The sequence below is a fragment of the Corythoichthys intestinalis genome, chromosome 15 (genome assembly GCF_030265065.1).
Source record: "Corythoichthys intestinalis isolate RoL2023-P3 chromosome 15, ASM3026506v1, whole genome shotgun sequence".
NCBI classification, from domain to species: Eukaryota; Metazoa; Chordata; class Actinopteri; order Syngnathiformes; family Syngnathidae; genus Corythoichthys; species Corythoichthys intestinalis.
The window spans coordinates 9774407-9796724 of record NC_080409.1 but is presented as its reverse complement, the minus strand read 5'-3'; the positions used below and the strand labels follow the sequence as shown (position 1 = coordinate 9796724).

General features: G+C 40.0%; 1 protein-coding gene across 2 annotated transcripts in view; it reads right to left on the bottom strand.

Annotated features, from left to right (window-relative positions):
- The window catches only part of mnat1 (MNAT1 component of CDK activating kinase), a 123856-nt gene that overhangs the window by 27110 nt on the left and 74428 nt on the right, over window positions 1-22318 (bottom strand). For both annotated transcript variants that reach the window (XM_057859576.1, XM_057859577.1), the window contains exon 7: window positions 18248-18369. In XM_057859576.1, coding sequence (XP_057715559.1) covers window positions 18248-18369 — 122 coding nt within the window. The remainder of the gene's footprint in view (window positions 1-18247; window positions 18370-22318) is intronic.

The window sequence follows — 22318 nt, the reverse complement described above, 5'->3', positions numbered from 1 at the left end:
ATAAATAGAATCCACCTGTGTGTAATCAAGTCTCCGTATAAATGCACCTGCTCTGTGATAGTCTCAGGGTTCTGTTTAAAGTGCAGAGAGCATTATGAAAACCAAGGATCACACCAGGCAGGTCCGAGATACTGTTGTGGAGAAGTTTAAAACCGGATTTGGCACTGTGCAAGCCATCATATTGAAATGGAAGGAGCATCAGACCACTGCAAATCTACCAAGACCCGGCCGTCCTTCCAAACTTTCTTCTCAAACAAGGAGAAAACTGATCAGAGATGCAGCCAAGAGGCCCATGATCACTCTGGATGAACTGCAGAGATCTACAGCTGAGGTGGGAGAGTCTGTCCATAGGACAACAATCAGTCGTACACTGCACAAATCTGGCCTTTATGGAAGAGTGGCAAGAAGAAAGCCATTTCTCAAAGATATCCATAAAAAGTCTCGTTTAAAGTTTGCCACAAGCCACCTGGGAGACACACCAAACATGTGGAAGAAGGTGCTCTGGTCAGATGAAACCAAAATTGAACTTTTTGGCCACAATGCAAAACGATATGTTTGGCGTAAAAGCAACAAAGCTCATCACCCTGAACACACCATCCCCACTGTCAAACATGGTGGTGGCAGCATCATGGTTTGGGCCTGCTTTTCTTCAGCAGCGACAGGGAAGATGGTTAGAATTGACGGGAAGATGGATTCAGCCAAATACAGGAACATTCTGGAAGAAAACCTGTTGGTATCTGCACAAGACCTGAGACTGGGACAGAGATTTATCTTCCAACAGGACAATGATCCAAAACATAAAGCCAAATCTACAATGAAATGGTTCAAAATTAAACGTATCCAGGTGTTAGAATGGCCAAGTCAAAGTCCAGACCTGAATCCAATCAAGAATCTGTGGAAAGAGCTGAAGACTGCTGTTCACAAACACTCTCCATCCAACCTCACTGAGCTCGAGCTGTTTTGCAAGGAAGAATGGGCAAGAATGTCAGTCTCTCGATGTGCAAAACTGATAGAAACATACCCCAAGCGACTTGCAGCTGTAATTGGAGCAAAAGGTGGCGCTACAAAGTATTAACGCAAGGGGGCCGAATAATATTGCACGCCCCACTTTTCAGTTTTTTTATTTGTTAAAAAAGTTTAAATCATCCAATAAATGTTGTTCCACTTCACGATTGTGTCCCACTTGTTGTAGATTCTTGACAAAAAAATAAAATTTCATATCGTTATGTTTGAAGCCTGAAATGTGGCGAAAGGTTGCAAGGTTCAAGGGGGCCGAATACTTTTGCAAGGCACTGTACATCCATGTGTGCTTGTCCTCGATAATAACGTATAACTAGGGCGACGGTGCAGCGCATTTGTTCCCGGAAATAATTAGCTCCCACACGAGCGAAGATGACTGGAAAACAGACGTCTTTTGAAATATTTTTTATGGCGAAAAGGGCACCTGACAAGCCAGAAAATGAGCCTACAACCTGGAAGACCCACGAACTGCGAAGGAGTGGATTTGTGACCCGTTTGTGAATAAACCGAGAGATTCGAGCATGTCTGTGCAACAGGAGGATCAGCTTGTAGAGATCGCAAATGACGGTGACCTTAAACGTACATTTGAAACAACTCTACCGAGGTTCTGGATAAAAGTCATTCCGGAATATCCTGACATTGCTCCGAGAGCATTGAAAACCTTGCTACAATTTCCAAAAATGTATCTTTGTGAAGCGGCCTTTTTAATTAATGCTTAACGACAAGGCGAAGTCGTTAATGGTGAGAGAGCGGTGTGCAGTTGTTGTGTGCAGCTCACATGGCAGGATGTATCTGAGGAGAACTTTTCTATATGTCCTTCCATGATCAAATGTAAGTTAATATTCCCTTATTTAAAGAAAGTATGTAGTGTTTACTTTGGAATCGCTGCATTTGCGGCCATGTATAACATAACTCACATGCGCAGAACCGTACTGTTGCAATTTTTGATGGGTTGCAAAATTTGTCAGAACACTGGTCCGTGAAAAAAAAGACAAAAGACCCAAATAACACCGGTTCGTGGTGCAAAAAAGGTTGGGGACCCCTGATTTAAAGAACAAAGCCTCATAAAGACCCGTAAACCATGTGTATCGATAATTACAATTACTGTATGATAATGCAACGCATTGTCCCCCCCCCCTCAATTTTATTGTATAGTACTTTCCTGTCTTTTATTTAGCATGTACTATATTTTCCTTTCTTTGTACTTTACGGACCTCTCAGGTTTTTGTAAACGGCTATAGAAATAAAATTGATCAGATTAATTTATTTATTAATCACAATTTTCTATTCATATACTGTATTTTTCAATCAAATCAATAAAATGTTAATCAAACAAAATTTAGATAAACAAAATAAGAAATAAACTGTTTATAACACTCTAAAGCTGATAAGTAATAAATGCAAATGAAATAAATGAATCAACATTTTAAATATGTAGAACAATAGAAGTTTTATTTTTTAACTACGGTATTAAAAAAATAATAAATTAACAGAGAAATTAAATAAGAGAATGTTTACCCGACATTTTAAAATAATCTAAAAGGTAACCAAGGAAAAAAAAGAATAAAAAAAAGAAAATAACTACTTTTAACTCATTGCCTGCCACAGTGATAAACATCCCATTTATTTAAACTGGGCGGACTGGCTGTGAATGCTCATGTTTCAGTGCCATTGACGCACGAGATGTTTGATCCATTTCCAAATGAATCGGACATCTAGCGGCAGCAAAGGCATCAGTCGAGTTTAACTTATAAATACCTTTTGGTGGTGACAGGGGCGTCACAATACCGTGCTTTATATGCCAGCCCAATGTGCTGCAGGCTTTTGTTGCTGCACCAGGGAGAGGCGTGTGAGCCTTTTTTTGTTTCAAAAAGTTCCTATTCACTGCGGACAATGGCCAAAACAAGTCTGACAACTGTGGGACCATTGGACAGACGAGGAAGTGGGTAAACTAAGTGTTTTATATTATGTCAAATACTGGGATCATGGCACACCTTTTAATAACGAGGTGGGTTGCATTTTGTGAGTGACAATGCTCCTTGTCCAAGAAGGCCACTCGGCCAACGACCAGTGGCTTGTCAAACACAATGGTCACTTCCACCCCCTCGGTCCTCTCCGTGTGCCCGCCAATAGACCACGATCCTCAGCTTGGGCAGCTCTGACGTCGGCCGGTTTGTCCACCGAGAATGCGCTATTTTCGGCGTTCATTCTCCTCTCTCCCCTCTCTGCCTGCCTGCCGGAGCCGCAGCACAATGATGAGCGGTAACTTGCTCGCCGCCAGGGGCTGGCCGATTGGTGAAGACAATCAACCCCGCGCCGTGTGTGACATTCGGGGTAGTTTTCTGTGATTTTTCATTTTTGAAAGGCGAGAATAAGACTTACAAAAGCTGCTTAGTTCGGGTTAGCATATCGGATAGCTGTCACGCCTCCTGTTTTGTTCACGCTCTTTCCTCCATCTCCAAAGCGGGGGCAGGGAAATGACGAAAGCCGGTCTAACTCCAGTGGCATAATATATCGTTCGGAAGAGGAATAAAGTAGGCAGTTTAGACCATTTATTCAGTAATTTTGCCCTGTTGTACTGAATAAATCCATTTTTAATATTTCATATTCCATTTAGCACAAGACTGTTATTTGTCATGATCATACCATTATTTCGCAATTAGGGAAAAATACATAGATAAAAAGAAGAATATCCTGTAAAAATATTGGAGTACATACAGTATATTGAAACAATCATGACATGTTGCTACTTGTGTCGCATTTTCCGCGTTCTGAATCTTCCCCTTCAATCAGCTGACTTCTAAATCAGATGAAATCGTGACCCCGCCAATGTCATCATCCAGCTGGGGGACGCTATAGCGCTATAATGACAGGCGGGGCTAAACGGCAGATTAAAAGACTAATTTTCGTCATCTGCGCTTTGTCAAATTGTTGTATATAGTCGAATCATCTCAAAATATGATTCTAATTCATTCACCTCTGCTCATCAACTTCCATCTCTCCTTCACCTATTCCTACACTTAAGACTAAAACCAAAACTTCACAAAGTTTTTTTCCCCCCTTTTCCCTAAGTGAAATTTATACTGGGGCACTGCAGATCAATACTCGAGCACTTGCCCTACTGAAATATGTCTGCCTCCGTGGAGCCTGAAAAGCACCCTTTATGCAATTGAAAACTCAACATTTTGAAAAACATCCCTCCCAATATTAACAAACAGACATGGTTGGGGACGCTTCAGCTAAAGAACACAAGCAGAAGAGGAGAGTATCACTCAGAGACCCATTAACCTCTGGCTCACAACCAAAGCAGTGAGCGGACATCCTTCAAGAACATGTTAAACATTGCTAGTCTTCATGTGTGCAAGTGATTGATGCTTCACTTGTCTGCACGCGAGCCTGTGGTCATAACACTGTGATGCTTTTACATGTTAAAAGGGGCGGGACACTGACAACTTAGGTAGGCTTCATATTCGGGGTACCTCACGATATGATTCATTTGAGATACAAGGCTAATCATAATGATCTCACGATCTGGTGAAGAACAAAAACACGCTATTTTCATGCTTCAATCAGTAGTAGATGTCCAATCTGTTTGAAGTGGGAGGGATGGCAGCAAATATTATTTTCGATATACAGTGAGGCAAATACATAAGTATTTAGTCAACCACTAATTGTGCAAGTTCTCCCACTTGAAAATATTAGAGAGGCCTTTAATTGTCAACATGGGCAAACCTCAACCATGAGAGACAGAATGTGGGGAAAAAAACAGAAAATCACATTGTTAGATTTTTAAAGAATTTATTTGCAAATCATGGTGGAAAATAAGTATTTGGTCAGTACCAAAAGTTCATCTCAATACTTTGTGATGTACCCTTTGTTTGCAATAACGTGGACCAAATGTTTTCTGTAACTCTTGACAAGCTTTTCACACTGTTGCTGGTATTTTGGCCCATTCCTCCATGCAGATCTCCTCTAGAGCAGTGATGCTTTGGGGCTGTCGTTGGTCAACATGGACTTTCCACTCCCTCCACAGATTTTCTATGAGGTTGAGATCTGGAGACTGGCTAGGCCACTCCAGGACCTTCAAATGCTTCTTACGAAGCCACTCCTATGTTGCCCTGACTGTGTGTTTGGGATCATTGTCATGCTCAAAGACCCGTCCACGTCTCATCTTCAATGCCCTTGCTGATGGAAGGAGATTTTCACTCAAAATCTCTCGATACATTGCCCCATTCATTGTTTCCTTTACACAGATTAGTCGTCCTGGTCCCTTTGTAGAAAAACAGCCCCAAAGCATGATGTTTCCACCCCCATGCTCCACAGTGGGTATAGTGTTCTCCGGATGCAATTCAGTATTCTTTTTCCTCCAAACACGAGAATGTGTGTTTCGACCAAAAAGTTCTATTTTGGTTTCATCTGACCATAACACATTCTCCCAGTCATCTTCTGGATCATCCAAATGCTCTCTAGTGAACTGCAGACGGGCCTGGACGTGTACTTTCTTCAGCAGGGGGACACGTCTGGCAGGGAGGATTTGAGTCCCTGGCGGCGCATTGTGTTACTGATAGTAGCCTTTGTTACTGTGGTCCCAGCTCTGTCTAGGTCATTCACTAGGTCCTGCTGTGTGGTTCTGGGATTTTTGATCACCGTTCTTATCATTTTGACGCCACGGGGTGAGATCTTGCATGGAGCCCCAGATCGAGGGAGATTATCAGAGGTCTTGTATGTCTTCCATTTTTTAATAATTGCTCCCACAGTTGATTTCTTTACACCAAGCGTTTTACCTATTGCAGATTAAGTCTTCCCAGCCAGCTGTAGGTCTAAAATTTTGTCTCTGGTGTCCTTCGACAGCTCTTTGGTCTTGGCCATAGTGGAGTTTGGAGTGTGACTTACTGAGATTGTGGACAGGTGTATTTTACACCGATAATGAGTTAAAACAGTTGCCATTAATACAGGTAACGAGTGGAGCCTCGTTAGACCTTGTTAGGTCTCGTTAGAAGAAGTTAGACCTCTTTGACAGCCAGAAATCTTGTTTGTAGGTGACCAAATACTTATTTTCCACTCTAATTTGGAAATAAATTCTTTAAAAATCAAACAATGTGATTTTCTCCCCCCCCCCCACCCCCCACATTCTGTCTAAATACTTATTTGCCCCACTGTATTGTCACACCCATACTTCATACTCGGAAATGTACACATACTGTATGTCACTCTAACGGGCCTTTTTTTTTTTTTTTATTTACATTTTTGTTTTTTTTCTGGAGCCATAAACTGCACGGACAAGCAGTCATTCAAAGTTCACCTACAAACAATTGTCAATCTTATATGACATGACATGCATGGCCATTTGTTGCTAGGCAGACTACAGCCCAATAAAAAATAGGCATGTGCCAGCCACGCTCACTTGGTAAACTGGGGCAGAAGGTGCAGCTGCCCTTACACAGCTGAAAAATAGTGCTATAAAAATGACACTTCTATTCTAATCCGAGAATGTGCACAATGAAAAAATTGTTTATCATCAAATAAGATGAATTCAATCATAAATTAAAATATCATCAATTGGTGCCAAGAAACAGAAAGTATATGGCGGAAAACACTCGGGTGACTTGAAGTTTCGCTCTGAGACCTCCAATTTGGCCAAATTTCAAAATTGTCCGATATGCATGTGTGATAAATCAATGTAAAGCTTAAAATCTCAATTTTCTGGGGGAAAAAAATTTGAACAGGAGGGCATTTAAAAAAAAAAAAAAATTAAACAGCAACCATTCTTCTTTGGCCAACTGCTCCAGGTCTCTGAGATTTGAAGTGTGCCGTCTCCAAACTGCCATTTTCAGATCTCTCCACAGGTGTTCTATGGGATTCAGGTCGGGACTCATTGCTGGCCACTTTAGAAGTCTCCAGTGCTTTTTCTCAAACCATTTTGTAGCACTTTTTGAAGTGTGTTTTGGGTCATTGTCCTGCTGGAAGACTCATGACCTCTGAAAGAGACCCAGCTTTCTCACAGTGGGCCCTACATTATGTTGCAAAACTTGTTGGTAGTCTTGTCTTCAGACTTCATAATGCCATGCACACGGTCAAGCAGTCCAGTGCCAGAGGTAGCAAAGCAACCTCAAAACATCAGGGAACATACACCCATGTTTGACTGTGGGGACCGTGATCTTTTATTTTATTTTTTTATTTTTTTATTTTTGAAGGCCTTGTTTTTTTTCCTGTAAACTCTATGTTGATGCCTTTTCCCAAAAAGCTCTACTTTTGTCTCATCTGACCAGAAAACATTCTTCCAAAACGTTTTTGGCTTTCTCAGGTAGGTTTTGGCAAACTCCAGCCTGGCTTTTTTATGTCTCTGGGTCAGAAGTGGGGTCTTCCTGGGTATCCTATCATAGAAAACAACAAAAACTAGACGAAGAAAAACAATGAAACGACTAAAATATGACTAAGACTAATAAGTATTATAAACCAAAAGACCAAGACGAAAATTCAAAGATCTGCCAAAAACAACACTTTTGTTCAGTAAACTCTGGGAGATGCGAGTAGTAGCCCATATTGTATTTTTCACTTTTGTATTATCCTGAAATTCCTTTGGTGATAACATTAAATATTTTCTCGTTGAGGCGTGTCGTAACCTGAAAATTCCATATGTAGAGACGTTCGTAAGTGCAGTGTGGGATATACCGTGTAAAAAATTATCCACCCTAGTGTAGACAAAGCCTGAGTGTCCCAGAGATTAAATGGGTGAACTCTGCAGGTAGCATGACTCGTGCTGATGACCAGTTTAACCTCTAGGATTTGACCTGTTTTGGTGAAAGAAAGTACACAGAGGTTGACTTCCTCCTGTAAAAAGGTGCATCCCCTGGAGAGGAGCCCCAGACTAAACACTGTTCATTCAGCTGCTCGGCATCACCTCCAAACAAGGGACAGATGCTTGACAAGCGCTCCCAACAGAAAACTCACTTTTTCCAGCAATTATACAAAAGCAAAGCAAAGTGGGGAGGAGAAGGCAAAACCTCCAAATATTATACATGCTGTCTTTTGGAAAGTGCATTGAGTAAATTCTGTCAGGGAAGGATGGGTAATTTGAGGGTGCTCAGAGCCAACACAAACAACTATTCTGGCAAGGCCTCATTGTCAGCACTTGAGGTTTTAGTCAAATGCTTCAACGCTTCGTAGCCAATTTCTCTTTTCCCCGCCCACACCGGCCCATATGATTTGTCCTTGTCCAAGATCTCAGTCAGCCTTTCATCACCTACACAGCCGGAGCTTTCAAAAAGTATTCTTGTGGAAAACAAAGTCAGACCCCAGATGGAAATCTACACACACAAGTCCAAACAAAAAGAAAGAGCGTTCTCTCACGGTCTTCTGCGCTGTACATGAGATCATCTACATGAGACAGACAGCCTCCTCCTACCATCAACGTTTATGTTTTTAAGAGTGCCAGAAGGTCTCCCCGTAGACATGAAACACTTATCGCACAAGACTCAAGTTCAAATGGTTAGTAAAGACAGAAAGTCAAGTTGCCTACACTTCAAATGGATAGAGCCCGAGTATGCAGTGTCTTCATGAATGTTCTAGAGCTGGGGTGTCAAACTCATTTTGGTTCGCGGGCCACATTCAAGGCAATTAGATCTGATGTGGGCCAGACTAGTTTAGTTTTGGCCATATAAGTTAACTCACTGACTGCCATTGACGGTGCTTGACCTTCATTCTCCCCTCCCAGTCAAAATGGATTGGACACCGAGGGCCATCTATCGCAGGGGTCCCCATCCGCCGGGCCGCGGACGGTACGTGGCGACTTTGCTACCGGACCGCACAGAAATAATATTTTATTAACGACCGCATTCTGGTCGAATTAACTTTGGCCTGTGCCTCTGCTTAACACATCAATATCCCTGTCTACTCTAGCTATAATACTACAGTATAGATTAGAATGTCGTCATAGAAATCCATTGATTGGACTGCAAGCAGTTCATCTTGTGTTGTATACAAAATATATCTATGTGTTCTTGTCCTCCATAATAATGTATGACCAGACCGCGGGCGCAGCACATTTGTTCCCCCACACTAGCGATAATGACTGGAAAACAGACGTCTTTGGACAGATTTTTTACGGCGAAAAAGGGCACCTGACGAGCCATAAGATGAGCCTACAACCTCGAAGACCCGAGCTGCAAAGGAGTGAATTTGTGACCTGTTTGTGAATAAACCGAGTGATTCGGGCATGTCTGTGCAACAGGAGGATCAGCTTGTAGAGATCGCAAATGATGGCGACCTTAAACGTACATTTGAGACAATTAAAGTCAATCCGGAATATCTTGACAGCGCTACGAGAACACTGAAAACCTTGCTACAATTTCCAACATCGCATCTTCGTGAAGTGGCCTTCTTAATTAATGCTTAACGACAAGAGAGAGGTGTGCAGCTAACATGGCAGGATGGGTCTGAGGAGAACGTTTCTACGTTTCCATCCACGATCAAACGTGAGGTAATATTCCTTTCTTTAGAGAAAGTTTGTAGTGTTTACTTTAAAATCGCTGCATTCGTGGCCATTTCGGCATACGCAGAACTGCATATTAGCAGTCTTTGATGGGTTGCAAAAATGTCAAAACATCTTTCCGTGAAAAAAAAGACCCAAATCACACCGGTCCATGGTGCAAAAAAGGTTAGGGACCTCTGGTCTATCGCACTGAAAGATGAGCATTCACAGCAAGTCCTTCTAGTATAAGGCCTTGTTCACACTAGAAATCTGTTTTTTAGCCTATCCAAATTGAAACAGGATGGGTTTTTATGTAGTCTGGACAGTCACAAACCAAGAAATCAGATTTCTGCGAGATGGATTGAAACCACACTCGGAAGGTGATTTCACATCAGATACACTGCTAGCCAAAAGTATTTGCACAATTCTGTCAGATAATGCTCAATTTCTCCCATAAAAAAATAGCAATTACAAAATGCTTTGGTAGTAATATCTTCATTTATTTTGCTTGCAATGAAAAAACACAAAAGAGAATGAGAAAAAAAAATGAAATCATGATCATTTTACACAAAACTCCAAAAATGGCCCGGACAAAAGTATTAGCACCCTGTGAAAAATCATGTGATGCTTCTATAATTTGTGTAATTAACAGCACCTGTTACTTACCTGTGGAAAATAAGAAGTGGTGGAAATAACTAAATCATACTTGCAGCCAGTTAAAATGGATTAAAGTTGACTCAACCTCTGTCCTTGTGTGTACCACATTGATCATGGAGAAAATAAAGAAGACCAAAAAACTGTCTGAAGACTTGAGAAGCAAAATTGTGAGGAAGCATGGGCAATCTCAAGGCTACCGTGCGCAGTGTCATCAATAAGTGTAAAGCCTATGAAACTGTGACTAACCTCCCTAGATGTGGACGGAAAAGAAAAAGTGACGAGAGAATTCAACTAAAGATTGTGCGGATGTTGGCTAAAGAACCTCGACTAACATCCAGACAAGTTCAAGCTGTCCCGCAATCCGAGGGTACAACAGAGGCATCAACATAAAGTTTGCAGGAAAAGAACGAGGCCTTCAAAGACAAGGACACAGTCCCCACAGTCAAACATGACGGAGGTTCCCTGATGTTTTGGGGTTGCTTTGCTCCCTGTGGCACTGGAATGTTGTCTCTCCGGAATGAGAAGTCAGCTATGTGTTGACTGAACAACTGACTCGGACTGTACAAACAAGTCCACGTTTAGAAGTAAGGGTGTGTTTGTATGTATGTACTCCTGCCTCTCTTGACGGTCGCATCCAAGACAAATCACCACTGGTGCTGCTGTCACTGCGGGCCTTGACCAAGATGAACAGCCCGGTTTTAAAATAAGCACCTGCTGCCTCACAGCCCTTCCAGCTCATCCACACCGAGGCCCATCCACGCTGAAACATATTTCCCTTCACAGGTCACAAGACTGGTGCTGGCGTTCGACACTCCACACAGGGGACTCACTTTTCACCGCCTTGACCCTGTCTGCATTCTCTCCCGCACACACTCAGATGTGAATATTTACCACACAGCACACTAGTTCCATTATAGCCAAAAATGCTGGGAGTGCAATAACAGGGGTGACTCAATGAGAATAGCAGGTTGGCGGGACACCGACCGTGTGCGTGGGCAAGTGTTGACCGTCAATGTATATCTGAGCAAGCGAGCACAAAATTTGCAACATAGCCGAATATGCAAACTGCATAAAGTCTCAGCACTATTTCCTTGGTTTACATATTGCCTTTTCAGAGGTTGTGGGTCATTCCAGAATTGAAGTAACTATTGGCCTTCAGAATACAGTGGTACCTGGACCAGAGGTTGCGCTACACATTTTCGTTGTCTGTCATTTTGACTGACAGGGTCATGAAAATCCGGTCATAATCTATTTTTACCCGTCACTTAAATGTTTTAAATGATAATAATGACATATTTAATAGTATTTAGTTTTCATTCATTTTTAATTAATATTCTGTCCGAACAAGCTTAACAGAGAATCCACACCGTGCCATCACACATCAAGCAGATGAATATGTAATTTTTTCTCCGCAGTGACAAAAACAGCTGACTGTGGCCCCAGTACGTAGGCTACATATGGAACAATGAAATTAACAGTTCACCTGCTGTGGCCTGAACGCAGTCTCACACCTTCCTCCTGGTGCGCATGGACTTGAATTGCGTGCCCGCTTGTGCATAATCAAATGTCTCAACTGGGATTGCTGCAGAGGCTATTGTCATGAGGTTTTGGACTTTTGCCTCGGACGGACGACTTCTCATGGCCGTTTTGATGTTGTTCTGGAGGCTGAATCTGCGCTCTGCGGCCACACTCTTTTTTTCACCTCTTTTATCAACACCATCGTCGTTTTGGGGCTTTTTGAAGAAACTTCGGACACTCAGTTGCCTTGACATTTTTCCGAGTGAGGCCAACAACGTCATGCATCAAGAGAGACAATAGCTAATTAATATGTTCGCTCACCACCCTGTGGTCTGGGATGTGAATTGCAACCTGTCAAAATGACAGATGGCCTTCAGTTTTTTCCGTCACCGTTTTAAAAAAACGGTCAACGACGGAAAATATTCGGTTCACGCGACCCCTGACCTGGACATAAGAAAGCTTTGGTATTCGAGAAATTCATTTAACGAAAAGTTTTTCAAAGCTCATTTCGCTTCACATTAGGAAAAAATTATTCAGCATACGAAAGATAATATGTACTGCAATGGAATAATGGAACTACGTTTGACTATAAATGGAAACAAATGAAATCCACACACCACAGTGCTCATGTGTATGAAACAAAAGAAGAATATAACATACTGCCAAGGTTAGCTGTTTTTTTAGCACTCTGTGTTTGCTATGAACTCGAGTAGTCATGTGATAACATCTGTATAATATGCTGGAACATAAAAAACTAGCTACACTTAAATTTTATTATCAATTATTAATAATTTATAAACAGTGCTGCAACGATTAATTAACTTGAGTAATTCGATTAGAAAAAAGCTTTGACTCAAATTTTGCTGTCACAAATATTCGTTTGATTAGAGTGGCATTGTAATGGTTTGTTTTGAAAGTGTTTGCATTTAGTGTTATTGATTTGGGAGGATACACTGCCCTCTATTGGCAACAGTGAATATGACATAACTCATTTAACATGGCTGAATCCAGCTGCTCCCTGTTAAGATCAACATAAGGTAAGTTTTTGTTTGAGCTAATGTTTTTTAATGCATTCGTAATTTAGTTTGTAGGTATATTAAGCCATTTTTTTGTGGGAGTATGAGTTTGAACGATTTTTTTACTAGCATTGTTAAAAAAAACAGTTACCATTTTATAGCATTTAAGCTAGCGGACCTTTGCTATCCAAGTTAGCCAATTGTTGTTTTGTTGTACTTAGAGCCTCATTCATTATTTCTTAAATACCGTTTGAGGCTAAGCTAAACGCGATTCATTATACGAAAAAAAAAAAATGGTACGAAAGCCACTATGGAACAAATTTTGTATCTTGAGGTACCGCTGTATTTTTTTAAAAAAGTGAAGCTTCAATTTTCTGATTTTGTAGTTTGCAGTTATTTTGTCTAAAGGTTGTGCTACAAAGTATTCGGCTGAGGGTGCCAATACTTTTGTCTGGCCCATTTTACTTTTGTCCGGGCCATTTGTGTTGAGTTTTATGTAAAATGCAAATTTTGTTTTTCATCCTCTTCTGAGGTTTTTCATTGCAAGCAAAATAAAAGAAGATATTACTACCAAAGCATTTGTAATTGCAATCATTTTCTGTGGGAAATTGAGCATTATCTGACAGAATTGCAAGGGTGCCACTACTTTTGGCCAGCAGTGTATGTTATAGCGTCCTCAAAAATCGAAAGATTTAAAAGTGAGACTGAAATTTATGCATGTTACAAATAAAAGTTCCATCAATAGATTTTTAAGACCTCTTGTGATATTTTAGAGGAATTTTAGATATTTTAAGGCCTTAAATTCAAATTAGTGGATTTAAGACCTTTTTTTCTTTTTTTTTTTATTAAACTTTTTAACTTTTTGAGACCCCGCGAATACCTTGTGTTATAGTCGACATTAAAAATGATCATTGAGGGTGGTTTAAGAGAAAAATAGCATTTTACAAGGCACTAAAGACTTATTTGCTATTTAAAAAAATATTTTCAAGCAGCAATGTTTCGCTTAGTTTTTATTCCTAGATTTGGTCTCAATTTATACAGAAACTGCATCTTTTAGCATTTTCTCAATGGATCATTTAAAAATTAAAGGGTGGGACTAAATTATCCTCACTGATGTGTCAGCGCTGGAGTTCCTCACTCAAGACCGTTTCGTATCTGTGGCCTTTCGGTCCTCCTGGACACTTACTCCATCTAAACCATAGTATGTGTTTCATCTACATATTGATTCCCTTCGCTGAAAGAAGCATGGCCTCAGCATTTCACAGAATACATAATGTTGCAATAAACAGAGACAGCTATGCTTTTTCGACTCTCCCGTAATTCTTTAAACAGCACGTTTTGGCCTAAGTAGCTGTGTTTCCAGGTAATTACAGGAACTGAAGTTCATGACAGACTGAAAGGGAACAACAACATAATATAATCTCAAATAAAGGTTACTGCTCGGGTGAAGCAATATTGAACATGACCTTGTTTTGCTCCTGTCACCCAATAAAAACAGGCCGTTCTCACTATGTGGGCGTGTTTTAGTAGCGGCCCGTTGCAGTGCAGACGGCCGGGCGCTGAGGCTGACTGATGAATGACTTGCATTTGGTGAGGAGCGGACCACTGGCGTCGTGGATTGATTGGCCCAAAGGGGGCTGTCGAGAGGGGGGGGCACTTCCTGTGTGTGTTAATGGACGCTCCAGCAGAGGCAATGTGGCGGCTTGTGGGTGCGCTCCTTGGCCAATTTGCTTTCAGTCTCGCCGCTAATCAGACGAGAATCAACAATACTTCCTAGATACCTTCACAATAGAGGAAATGTGTATGTCTGAATAGTAAATTCATGAGTTGAATTTATGTAATTGTGGACTGTAACAACACACGGAATGTACTACTGTTTTCCCGATCCGATATGACTATTTTGGGAACATCGGAGAGTATCGGATTTGATCAAAAGCTTCGATGTTTTCGGCTAAAATACTCTGATTGTATGGCGTGACCCAACGTACAATGCTAGATGGAACGAAATGGACCTAGCACAAATCCACGTTCCTATCGCATCAATACTCATGAATAAGGTAGGACTGGCTTCTTATCTGGGTAAAGTTTCTACCTGGACAAGAGTGCCACTAAAAGTCTGGCTTTGTATCCTTAAATATAAGACTGTTGAGAAAGATGTGAAGGTTTTATGGTGGCTGGGTTATGCTACAGACTTTACTCCTGCAAAAACTGACGGTGGATTTAAGCATTGATGTTGGCATCACAGCATATTGTTTAAGATTATTGGGAGGAAACCTTGATTTTTTCCAACAATTTGTAAATAAATATGGTCAGGGGAAGGCTGATTTTTTTTCTATACCTTCACCTAAGCCACTATTTTAACACAAGCATTTTAAGTGAAGATGACAGACATCCAACAATTACTATCTTTGTGGATGCATCAAGAGGAACACTTACTAAAAAACTGATCTCTGAAACCTACTGTGCGGGATGAAAAGACTGACCACTTCACATATCAAGCTTAGGTGTGAAAGACAGGCGGGAATGAAACTCTAATTAGGACTGGTTAAACATGTGTAAAACCATGACAACTACATCTAGCTCTGATTTGTGGCGTGAATTCACATGAAATAACACTGTGTGTTTTTATCATACCGAGAATAAAGTCCAAAGTAAAACTCCAAAGTAAAAAACCTGAAGATGGACAATGTTGGCGGAAATATGGATGTTAATCTGTGGACCACTTCCATATCTTCTGGGAGTGCCCCAGGATCTATTCTTACTGGAAAGATGTAGTGATAGTTGTTGATAAGGTTATGCGTTTAAAACTGGAAGTGAGTTCTAGTATGTTCTATCTGTGTAACATCCCAACTGGGCTTACAAAGAGAGACAGGTGCTTCCTACAGGTATTGCAAACTGTAAGCAAGAAGACAATAACTCCAAATTGGTTAAAGGATGCACCACATACTGTCACTGAATGGATGGACATAATGCACGAGATTGACATTATGGAGCGACTGACCTTCTCCCTAAGACACTCAGCTGAAAAAAGTGAAAGATACTGGGAGAAATGGAAACTTTTTCTCACTTTAGGGTTGTGATGCCTTTGTTTCGACATACGTAGACACAAACCCCAGATGGATTTTTTTTCCCATCCCCTTATCTTTTGTCATATTTCATGTTGATGTTCCACACTGCTATTGTTGAAAACAAAACAAAAATATAAATAAAAACGAAGTTTAAAATTACAAAAAAAAAAGGATGGCGAAAATATTTCATCGACAAAAATTTTTTCATGACGATGATAAGCTAACAACATGTTTTATGAGTGCAAAACATTATGAGACGAATGCCAGTTTTCGTCTGGCCATAGTTTCCGTCATTTGTTCACAATGTGTGACATTTTCCTATTGTTTGTATGTTAGCTTGGATCATAGCATTGTTTGGTTGGGTCACTCATGTGACATTGTTGTAAGTGAAAGTGAACAACTTCATCTGAAGTTATGGAAAAAGTGCCTATATTGCACCACTATAATTATTGTTGAAATCAAAATAATGCAAACATCAGTTTTTTGGATCAAGTGCAAGTGCAAAGTGCCAATAAGGCACGAACATATCATATATGGCTCACACAGTGCTTCTGGCTCAAAATACTGTAACAACATAGGCACACAGCTTCGGCACAGTGAATGAGGTATGTAATGAATTTATGATTCATTATCTTTCAATCATTTATTGTTCATTTAATTTTTGCACCAAGAATGCAAAATGTCTGCTAACATAACAAATCCCAAGCATCTTAGTTTGAAGACGTCTAATGGCTAATAAGCATAACTGCTGTGCTAAGATGTGACCAGGCCTTGTACAAAGGCAGAAGGCTTCTCCATTCACTTTTAAGGCCTCCCAGCATATTGGCCCAAAACCGACGTCAATATTATCCAATATCATTTTAAAATGCTTTTATCAGCAGATATTATCGTCTACCCGATAACATCAGACAACTGTAATAAATTATGTAAAAAAAAAAAAAATAATAATAAGTTTTCATTCAAGTTTACGTAATTCTTAATGTCTCGCACATTTAATTCAATGCTTCTTAAGGCATCAATTTTTGACAAAATCCATTTAATGACTTTTAATGCATTTTATGACCCACATAAGTATTTTCATTCAATATATTTAGACTAAAAACTAAAAGGGCTGCCTATACTAATGATGACAATAGTAGTGTTTAACAGCAATTCTGACAAAAAACAATAGCAACATGAAAATAATCTTGTCAATGTCAGGAAAATTCCATTGTGTAACTAAAGTACTATTGTTCAAATTATGAATTCTTTAGCAATCATAAATAGTAAGGGTGTAACGGTACATGTAATAGTATTGAACCGTTTCGGTACGTGGTAGTCGGTTCGGAACGGACGCGTACCGAATGAGTTTCTGACGTAATATAACCCTTACTTTTCGAGGCTGTGAGTCGATCAGGTTACAGTTTCTTTGTGTAGATTATATTTACTCCGTCTTCTCTAATATTCTGTAATGAGGACCAACATGGTAGGACAGTCCAGAAACGTCAACGGCGCGACAACATGGCCGCCGCAAGAACGCATTTCAAACTATTTTCGAACGATTTTCAAACTAATTTGACATCGTAACCTACTTTTTGAGTCCATCAGATCTCTTGAGTGGTAGATTGGGGCACAGTTGACTTGTCTTTGTTGATTTACTACTGTCTTCTCTGCTATAATAATAACCAACATGGCCCCGTGTTCAATACAAAACACTCCTACCACAACAAAACAAGTAGGAACTAATATTCACATAGGAACTTAAGTTATACAACATAATATATACAATATAAATTAATACTACATCATATTTGTAAAATATAAACACATAATAAAATAAATAATATACCATTTAAATAAAATAAATTCAAATGAGCTAAAACACCTGTAATTAAATAATAATACACAGATCCTGCTTACACAATTAAATTGATTAATTTCTGTGTGGCGCTTTAACTTGAGAAAATCCACCAATAAAGCTTTTTAAAACCGTTGATTCATTTGAAAAATACATGTTAAAATCTTTGTCATTGGGATTGCTTTTCTCTTTAGCACAGGACTTCTTTTTTCTTCTTTCAGAAAGAAAGCCGACCAATACGTGGGGTCTGAAAGGCAAATTGTTGTTGGATTATCTTTAAATACCCGCTACTTTTTGAGCAGAATTCTAGCTTTGTATAGGCTAATGTTCCTATTGTTGAAAGCACAGAAGTGTGTAATAAACTAACTGACCAACTGTAATATATTTTGCATTTTGTTTTTTTAATGTACCGAAAATGAACCGAGCCGTGACCTCAAAACCGAGGTACGTACCGAACAGAAATTTTTGTGTACCGTTACACTCCTAATAAATAGGAATTTTAGTGTAATGCAAATTAAAGCCAATTTCAAACTCACAGCACCCCATTTAACATTAAATTTAACATTACGTAATGATTTCCCTGTGTTTCACTTTTCCTTTAAAAACTTTTACTGTTATTTAAGAACTGAAAAATGTTAGTGTGTATGAAAAAAAATCTTACCCGAGTCTTCCCAGATGCTCCAGTTCTGGCACTGGCGGTCCAAAGGTTTCAATTTGGAGGGGCTGGTAGTGGTAAAGGGCTTCTTCTAACTTGGGTACAGCTTGAAGAGAAACTGTCTGACGCTGGAATGGTTGGCGGGAGGTGGAAGAAAGCAAAACAGTCAGAGAAAGACAAATAACCTTTGGTACAGGACATTAATATTCAATGGTATACCGTGGAAACAATGTCACACTCACATAGCCTCTTTCGCAGTGTAGGAACTATCTGCAGTTCTTAGAACCTTTCGTAGGACAATTTCGGACGGAAGGAACCTGAGTACTTTGTTCCTACAACTATAGGCCTCTACAGTAGGAACTATCCTTTGCCAGGCAATCATTTTCGTACATGGGTGTACTGCGCCTGATACAGTGATGCATTATTTACCCGCCACACCCACCTCCAGAAAAAAGAATGGGGAAAAAAATTAAATGATTATCATTTTACAAAAAACTCCAAAAATGAGCTGGACAAAAGTAATGGCATCCTTTGAAAAATCATGTGACGCTTCTCTAATTTATGTAATTAACAACACCTGTTACTTACCTGTGGCACATAACAGGTGGTGGCAATAACTAAATCACACTTACAGCCAGTTAAAATGGATTAAAGTTGGCTCAACCTGTGTCCTTGTGTGTACCACATTGAGCATGGAGAAAAGAAAGAAGAACAAAGAACTGTCTGAGGACTTGAGAAGCAAAATTGTGAAGAAGCATGTGAAATCTCAAGGCTAAAAGTCCATCTCCAAAGAACTGAATGTTCCTGTGTCTATCGTGCGCAGTGTCATCAATAAATGCAAAGCCCATGGCACTGTGGCTATCCTCCCTAGATGTGGATGGAAAAGAAAAAAGGCTGGAGTTTGCCAAAATTTACCCGAGAAAGCGAAAAACGTTTTGGAAGAATGTTCTCTGGTCAGATGGGACAAAAGTAGAGCTTTTTGGGAAAAGGCATCAACATAGAGTTTACAGGGAAAAAAACGAGGTCCCCACAGTCAAACATGGCGGAGGTTCCCTGATGTTTTGGGGTTGCTTTGCTGCTGCCACTGGCACTGGACTGCTTGACCGTGTGCATGGCATTATGAAGTCTGAAGACCATCAACAAATTTTGCAGCATAATGTAGGGCCTAGTGTGAGAACACTGGTTCTCCCTCAGAGGTCATGGGTCTTCCACACACTTCCACACAAACACACTTTAAAAAGCACGAGAAATTGGTTTGAGAAAAAGCACTGGTGACTTCTAAAGTGGCCTATAATGAGTCCAGACCTGAATCTCATGGAACACCTGTGGAGAGATCTGAAAATGGCAGTTTGGAGAAGGCATCCTTCAAATCCCAGAGATCTGGAGCAGTTAGCCAAAGAAGAATGGTCTAAAATTCCAGCAGAGCATCGTAAGAATGTCAATGATGGATACCGGAAGCGGTTGTTCGTAGTTATTTTTTCTAAGGGTTGTGCTACCAAGTATTAGGTTGAGGAGGCCAATGCTTTTGCCCGGCCTATTTTTGGAGTTTTGTGTAAAATGACAATGATTTCATTTTTTTTTCTCTTTTGTGTTTTTTTATTGCCAGCAAAAAAAACAAATAAAACAAAAAATATTACTATCAAAGCATTTGTAATTGCAGTCATTTTCTGGGAGAAATTGAGCATTATCTGACACAATTGCAGGGGTGCCAATACTTTTGGCCAGCACTGTAGATGAAGTTGTGCTGAGAAACAAAATATACACATTTATTTTACAAAATTTACATTATAAGCAGTTACTGAAAATGTTTCAAATTACTTGAGTATTCTTTTCAACGAATACTTTTTTACTTGTACTTGAGTAAATTATTGGATAACTATTTTTACTTGAATAATATTATTTAGAAGTATCGCTACTCTTACTTGAGTGACATTTTTAGCATTACAAAAGGTTCTAGGAACTGCGTTCTAGGTTCTAGGAACTATTGCACAAATAGGAACTAGGGACCAGGAACCAGCGTTCTGAGAACAATTTTATTGCCTTCTCTGAGGTAGGGACTTTAAGTGGAACCGCAAGAACTCGATGACGTTGGTGTTTGGTGATTCGCTGAAATCAGCAGATACGCCCCTTCCACCCTGAACTAAATCTGTGTGCTCTTCCAGTCTCGTCGTTAAATACTGGATTTGCTCGCTAATGGAAGCTATTCCTTTCAAACATGCAAGAATTGCCACAATGTCCTCGACAGTCTCTGTTTCGTTGTTTTCTGTTCAGCTCAGTTTTTGTGGTTTTATTTTGTCAGAGGTGGGTGTGGCGAGTCAATAATGTGTCATTGGTGCAGACTACAATGTCACAGCAGTTCGTATCAGGTGCAGTCAGGGGTGAAAGTGGGCCAGAACGGTCAGGGACGCAGTTCCGGTATAAGAGTCAGGGCCAGAACGCAGTTCCGGTATAGCATTCAGGGCCGGAATGCTGTTCCGGTATAAGATTCAGGGCCGGGATGCTGTTTCAGTACACGGTGCTTTGATTCCGAAAATATGACGGCAACTGTCAAAACGCTATGTAAAAAAAAAATAAGGCTAAGCTGCCACGCATGGATTTCATCTCCAAGAAGAAAACAATCTACTAACATCAGATTTACATACACAAGTGTGAACAGCAAGCATAATGAAGTGCTTGTGTAGCGTAATTCGTTTCCACCAATATTTATTATTTATTTTATTTCACGGACAGCATGAAGGTTTCCTTTAGCTGCTGTAGTTATCAGAGTCTGACGATGATGAGTCACGTCAATGTGCGAATGCACGCAGCAAAGAAAAACGCCATGACTCATTTATTCGTTCAATTGGCTGACATACTGACATGTGATAGTTAGCTCTGATTGGTTCAAATGTGCATGTTTTCTGGAACAGCAAAAAAAAAGAAAAAGAAAAAAAAAAGGTTGAATAGATGCGACAATAAAAGGGCAATGCAACATAAAATGGATCAAATCTTTAAGAGCAACGAAAGAGTTGAGGAGGCTAATTTATCATATTTAGTTTTATTTGCTCTGATGGGGATGTTCAGAACATCTTAGCTGTCAATGTGTACTTTGGACTTATATTTGTTCATTTATGTTTGGATACTTATTAATTTCCTTATGATTTAAAAAAGTCAATATTTGCGCGATCTTCAAAATATATTCCTTTTAACTCCGCATAATATAAGTACAGTGGTACCTCTACATACGATCGCTTCGACACACGAACTTTTCGACATCCGACGTAAAATTTGACTCGCCATTTGTTTCTACATCCGACGACATGCTCGAAATACGACGACAATGGCAGCACCGCAGACGAATGCATGGCGGATTTTCTTGTGTGACAAATCAACACAGGTTTCAGAAAAGGTTGGTACAGGTGGTGAAACAAGGAAAAAGTTGACGCTTACCTTCTAAATGAAGATGCAAATGACAGAAAAATATGAGCGTAGGGTGGGCATCCGTGAAATGGCTCAACAATACATCTCCACGGTCCTCCTCCGACCATCGTTCGCCAGTCTTTATAAGTTAAGCTGATAACTAGACAGTAACCTTTGCTATGTGTGGAAGTCATTTAAAGTTGTGACTCAATCGTTAAAGTTGTTAAAATTGCTCCCGTTATTGCATTAGTTCCCTTCTGTCTACTTTCAACATGTGTAAGTTTTAAAACAGTTTCATCATTTAAAGATAGATTTAAGTCAAGATTTTGCCGATTTAGGAGACTTTTAGATAAAAAGTAGAAAAAAAAAGTTACTTAGGTTCGCTAGGAAGGATCTCTACAGCAGAACCTTCCTGAGAGGTCTACTGCTTTAAGATGGTGGCTGTTTACTAACGCATGTAGTCCTTAAAACATGTTGTCAATGAAGCCGTGTCTGTCATTTGCATCTAGTTCTATAATATGTGATATGTACCGTATCATGTGGGCGTAGTTGTGTAGGCTATGGCTACAGTCAGGTATTATTGGAGCCACCTAGCATCGCGTTTGCAACGGCGTCATCCCCACTCCTGCTCTACTCTCTCGTCTCCGTGAGTCCATCTCTCTCAGACTTTTTTATTCA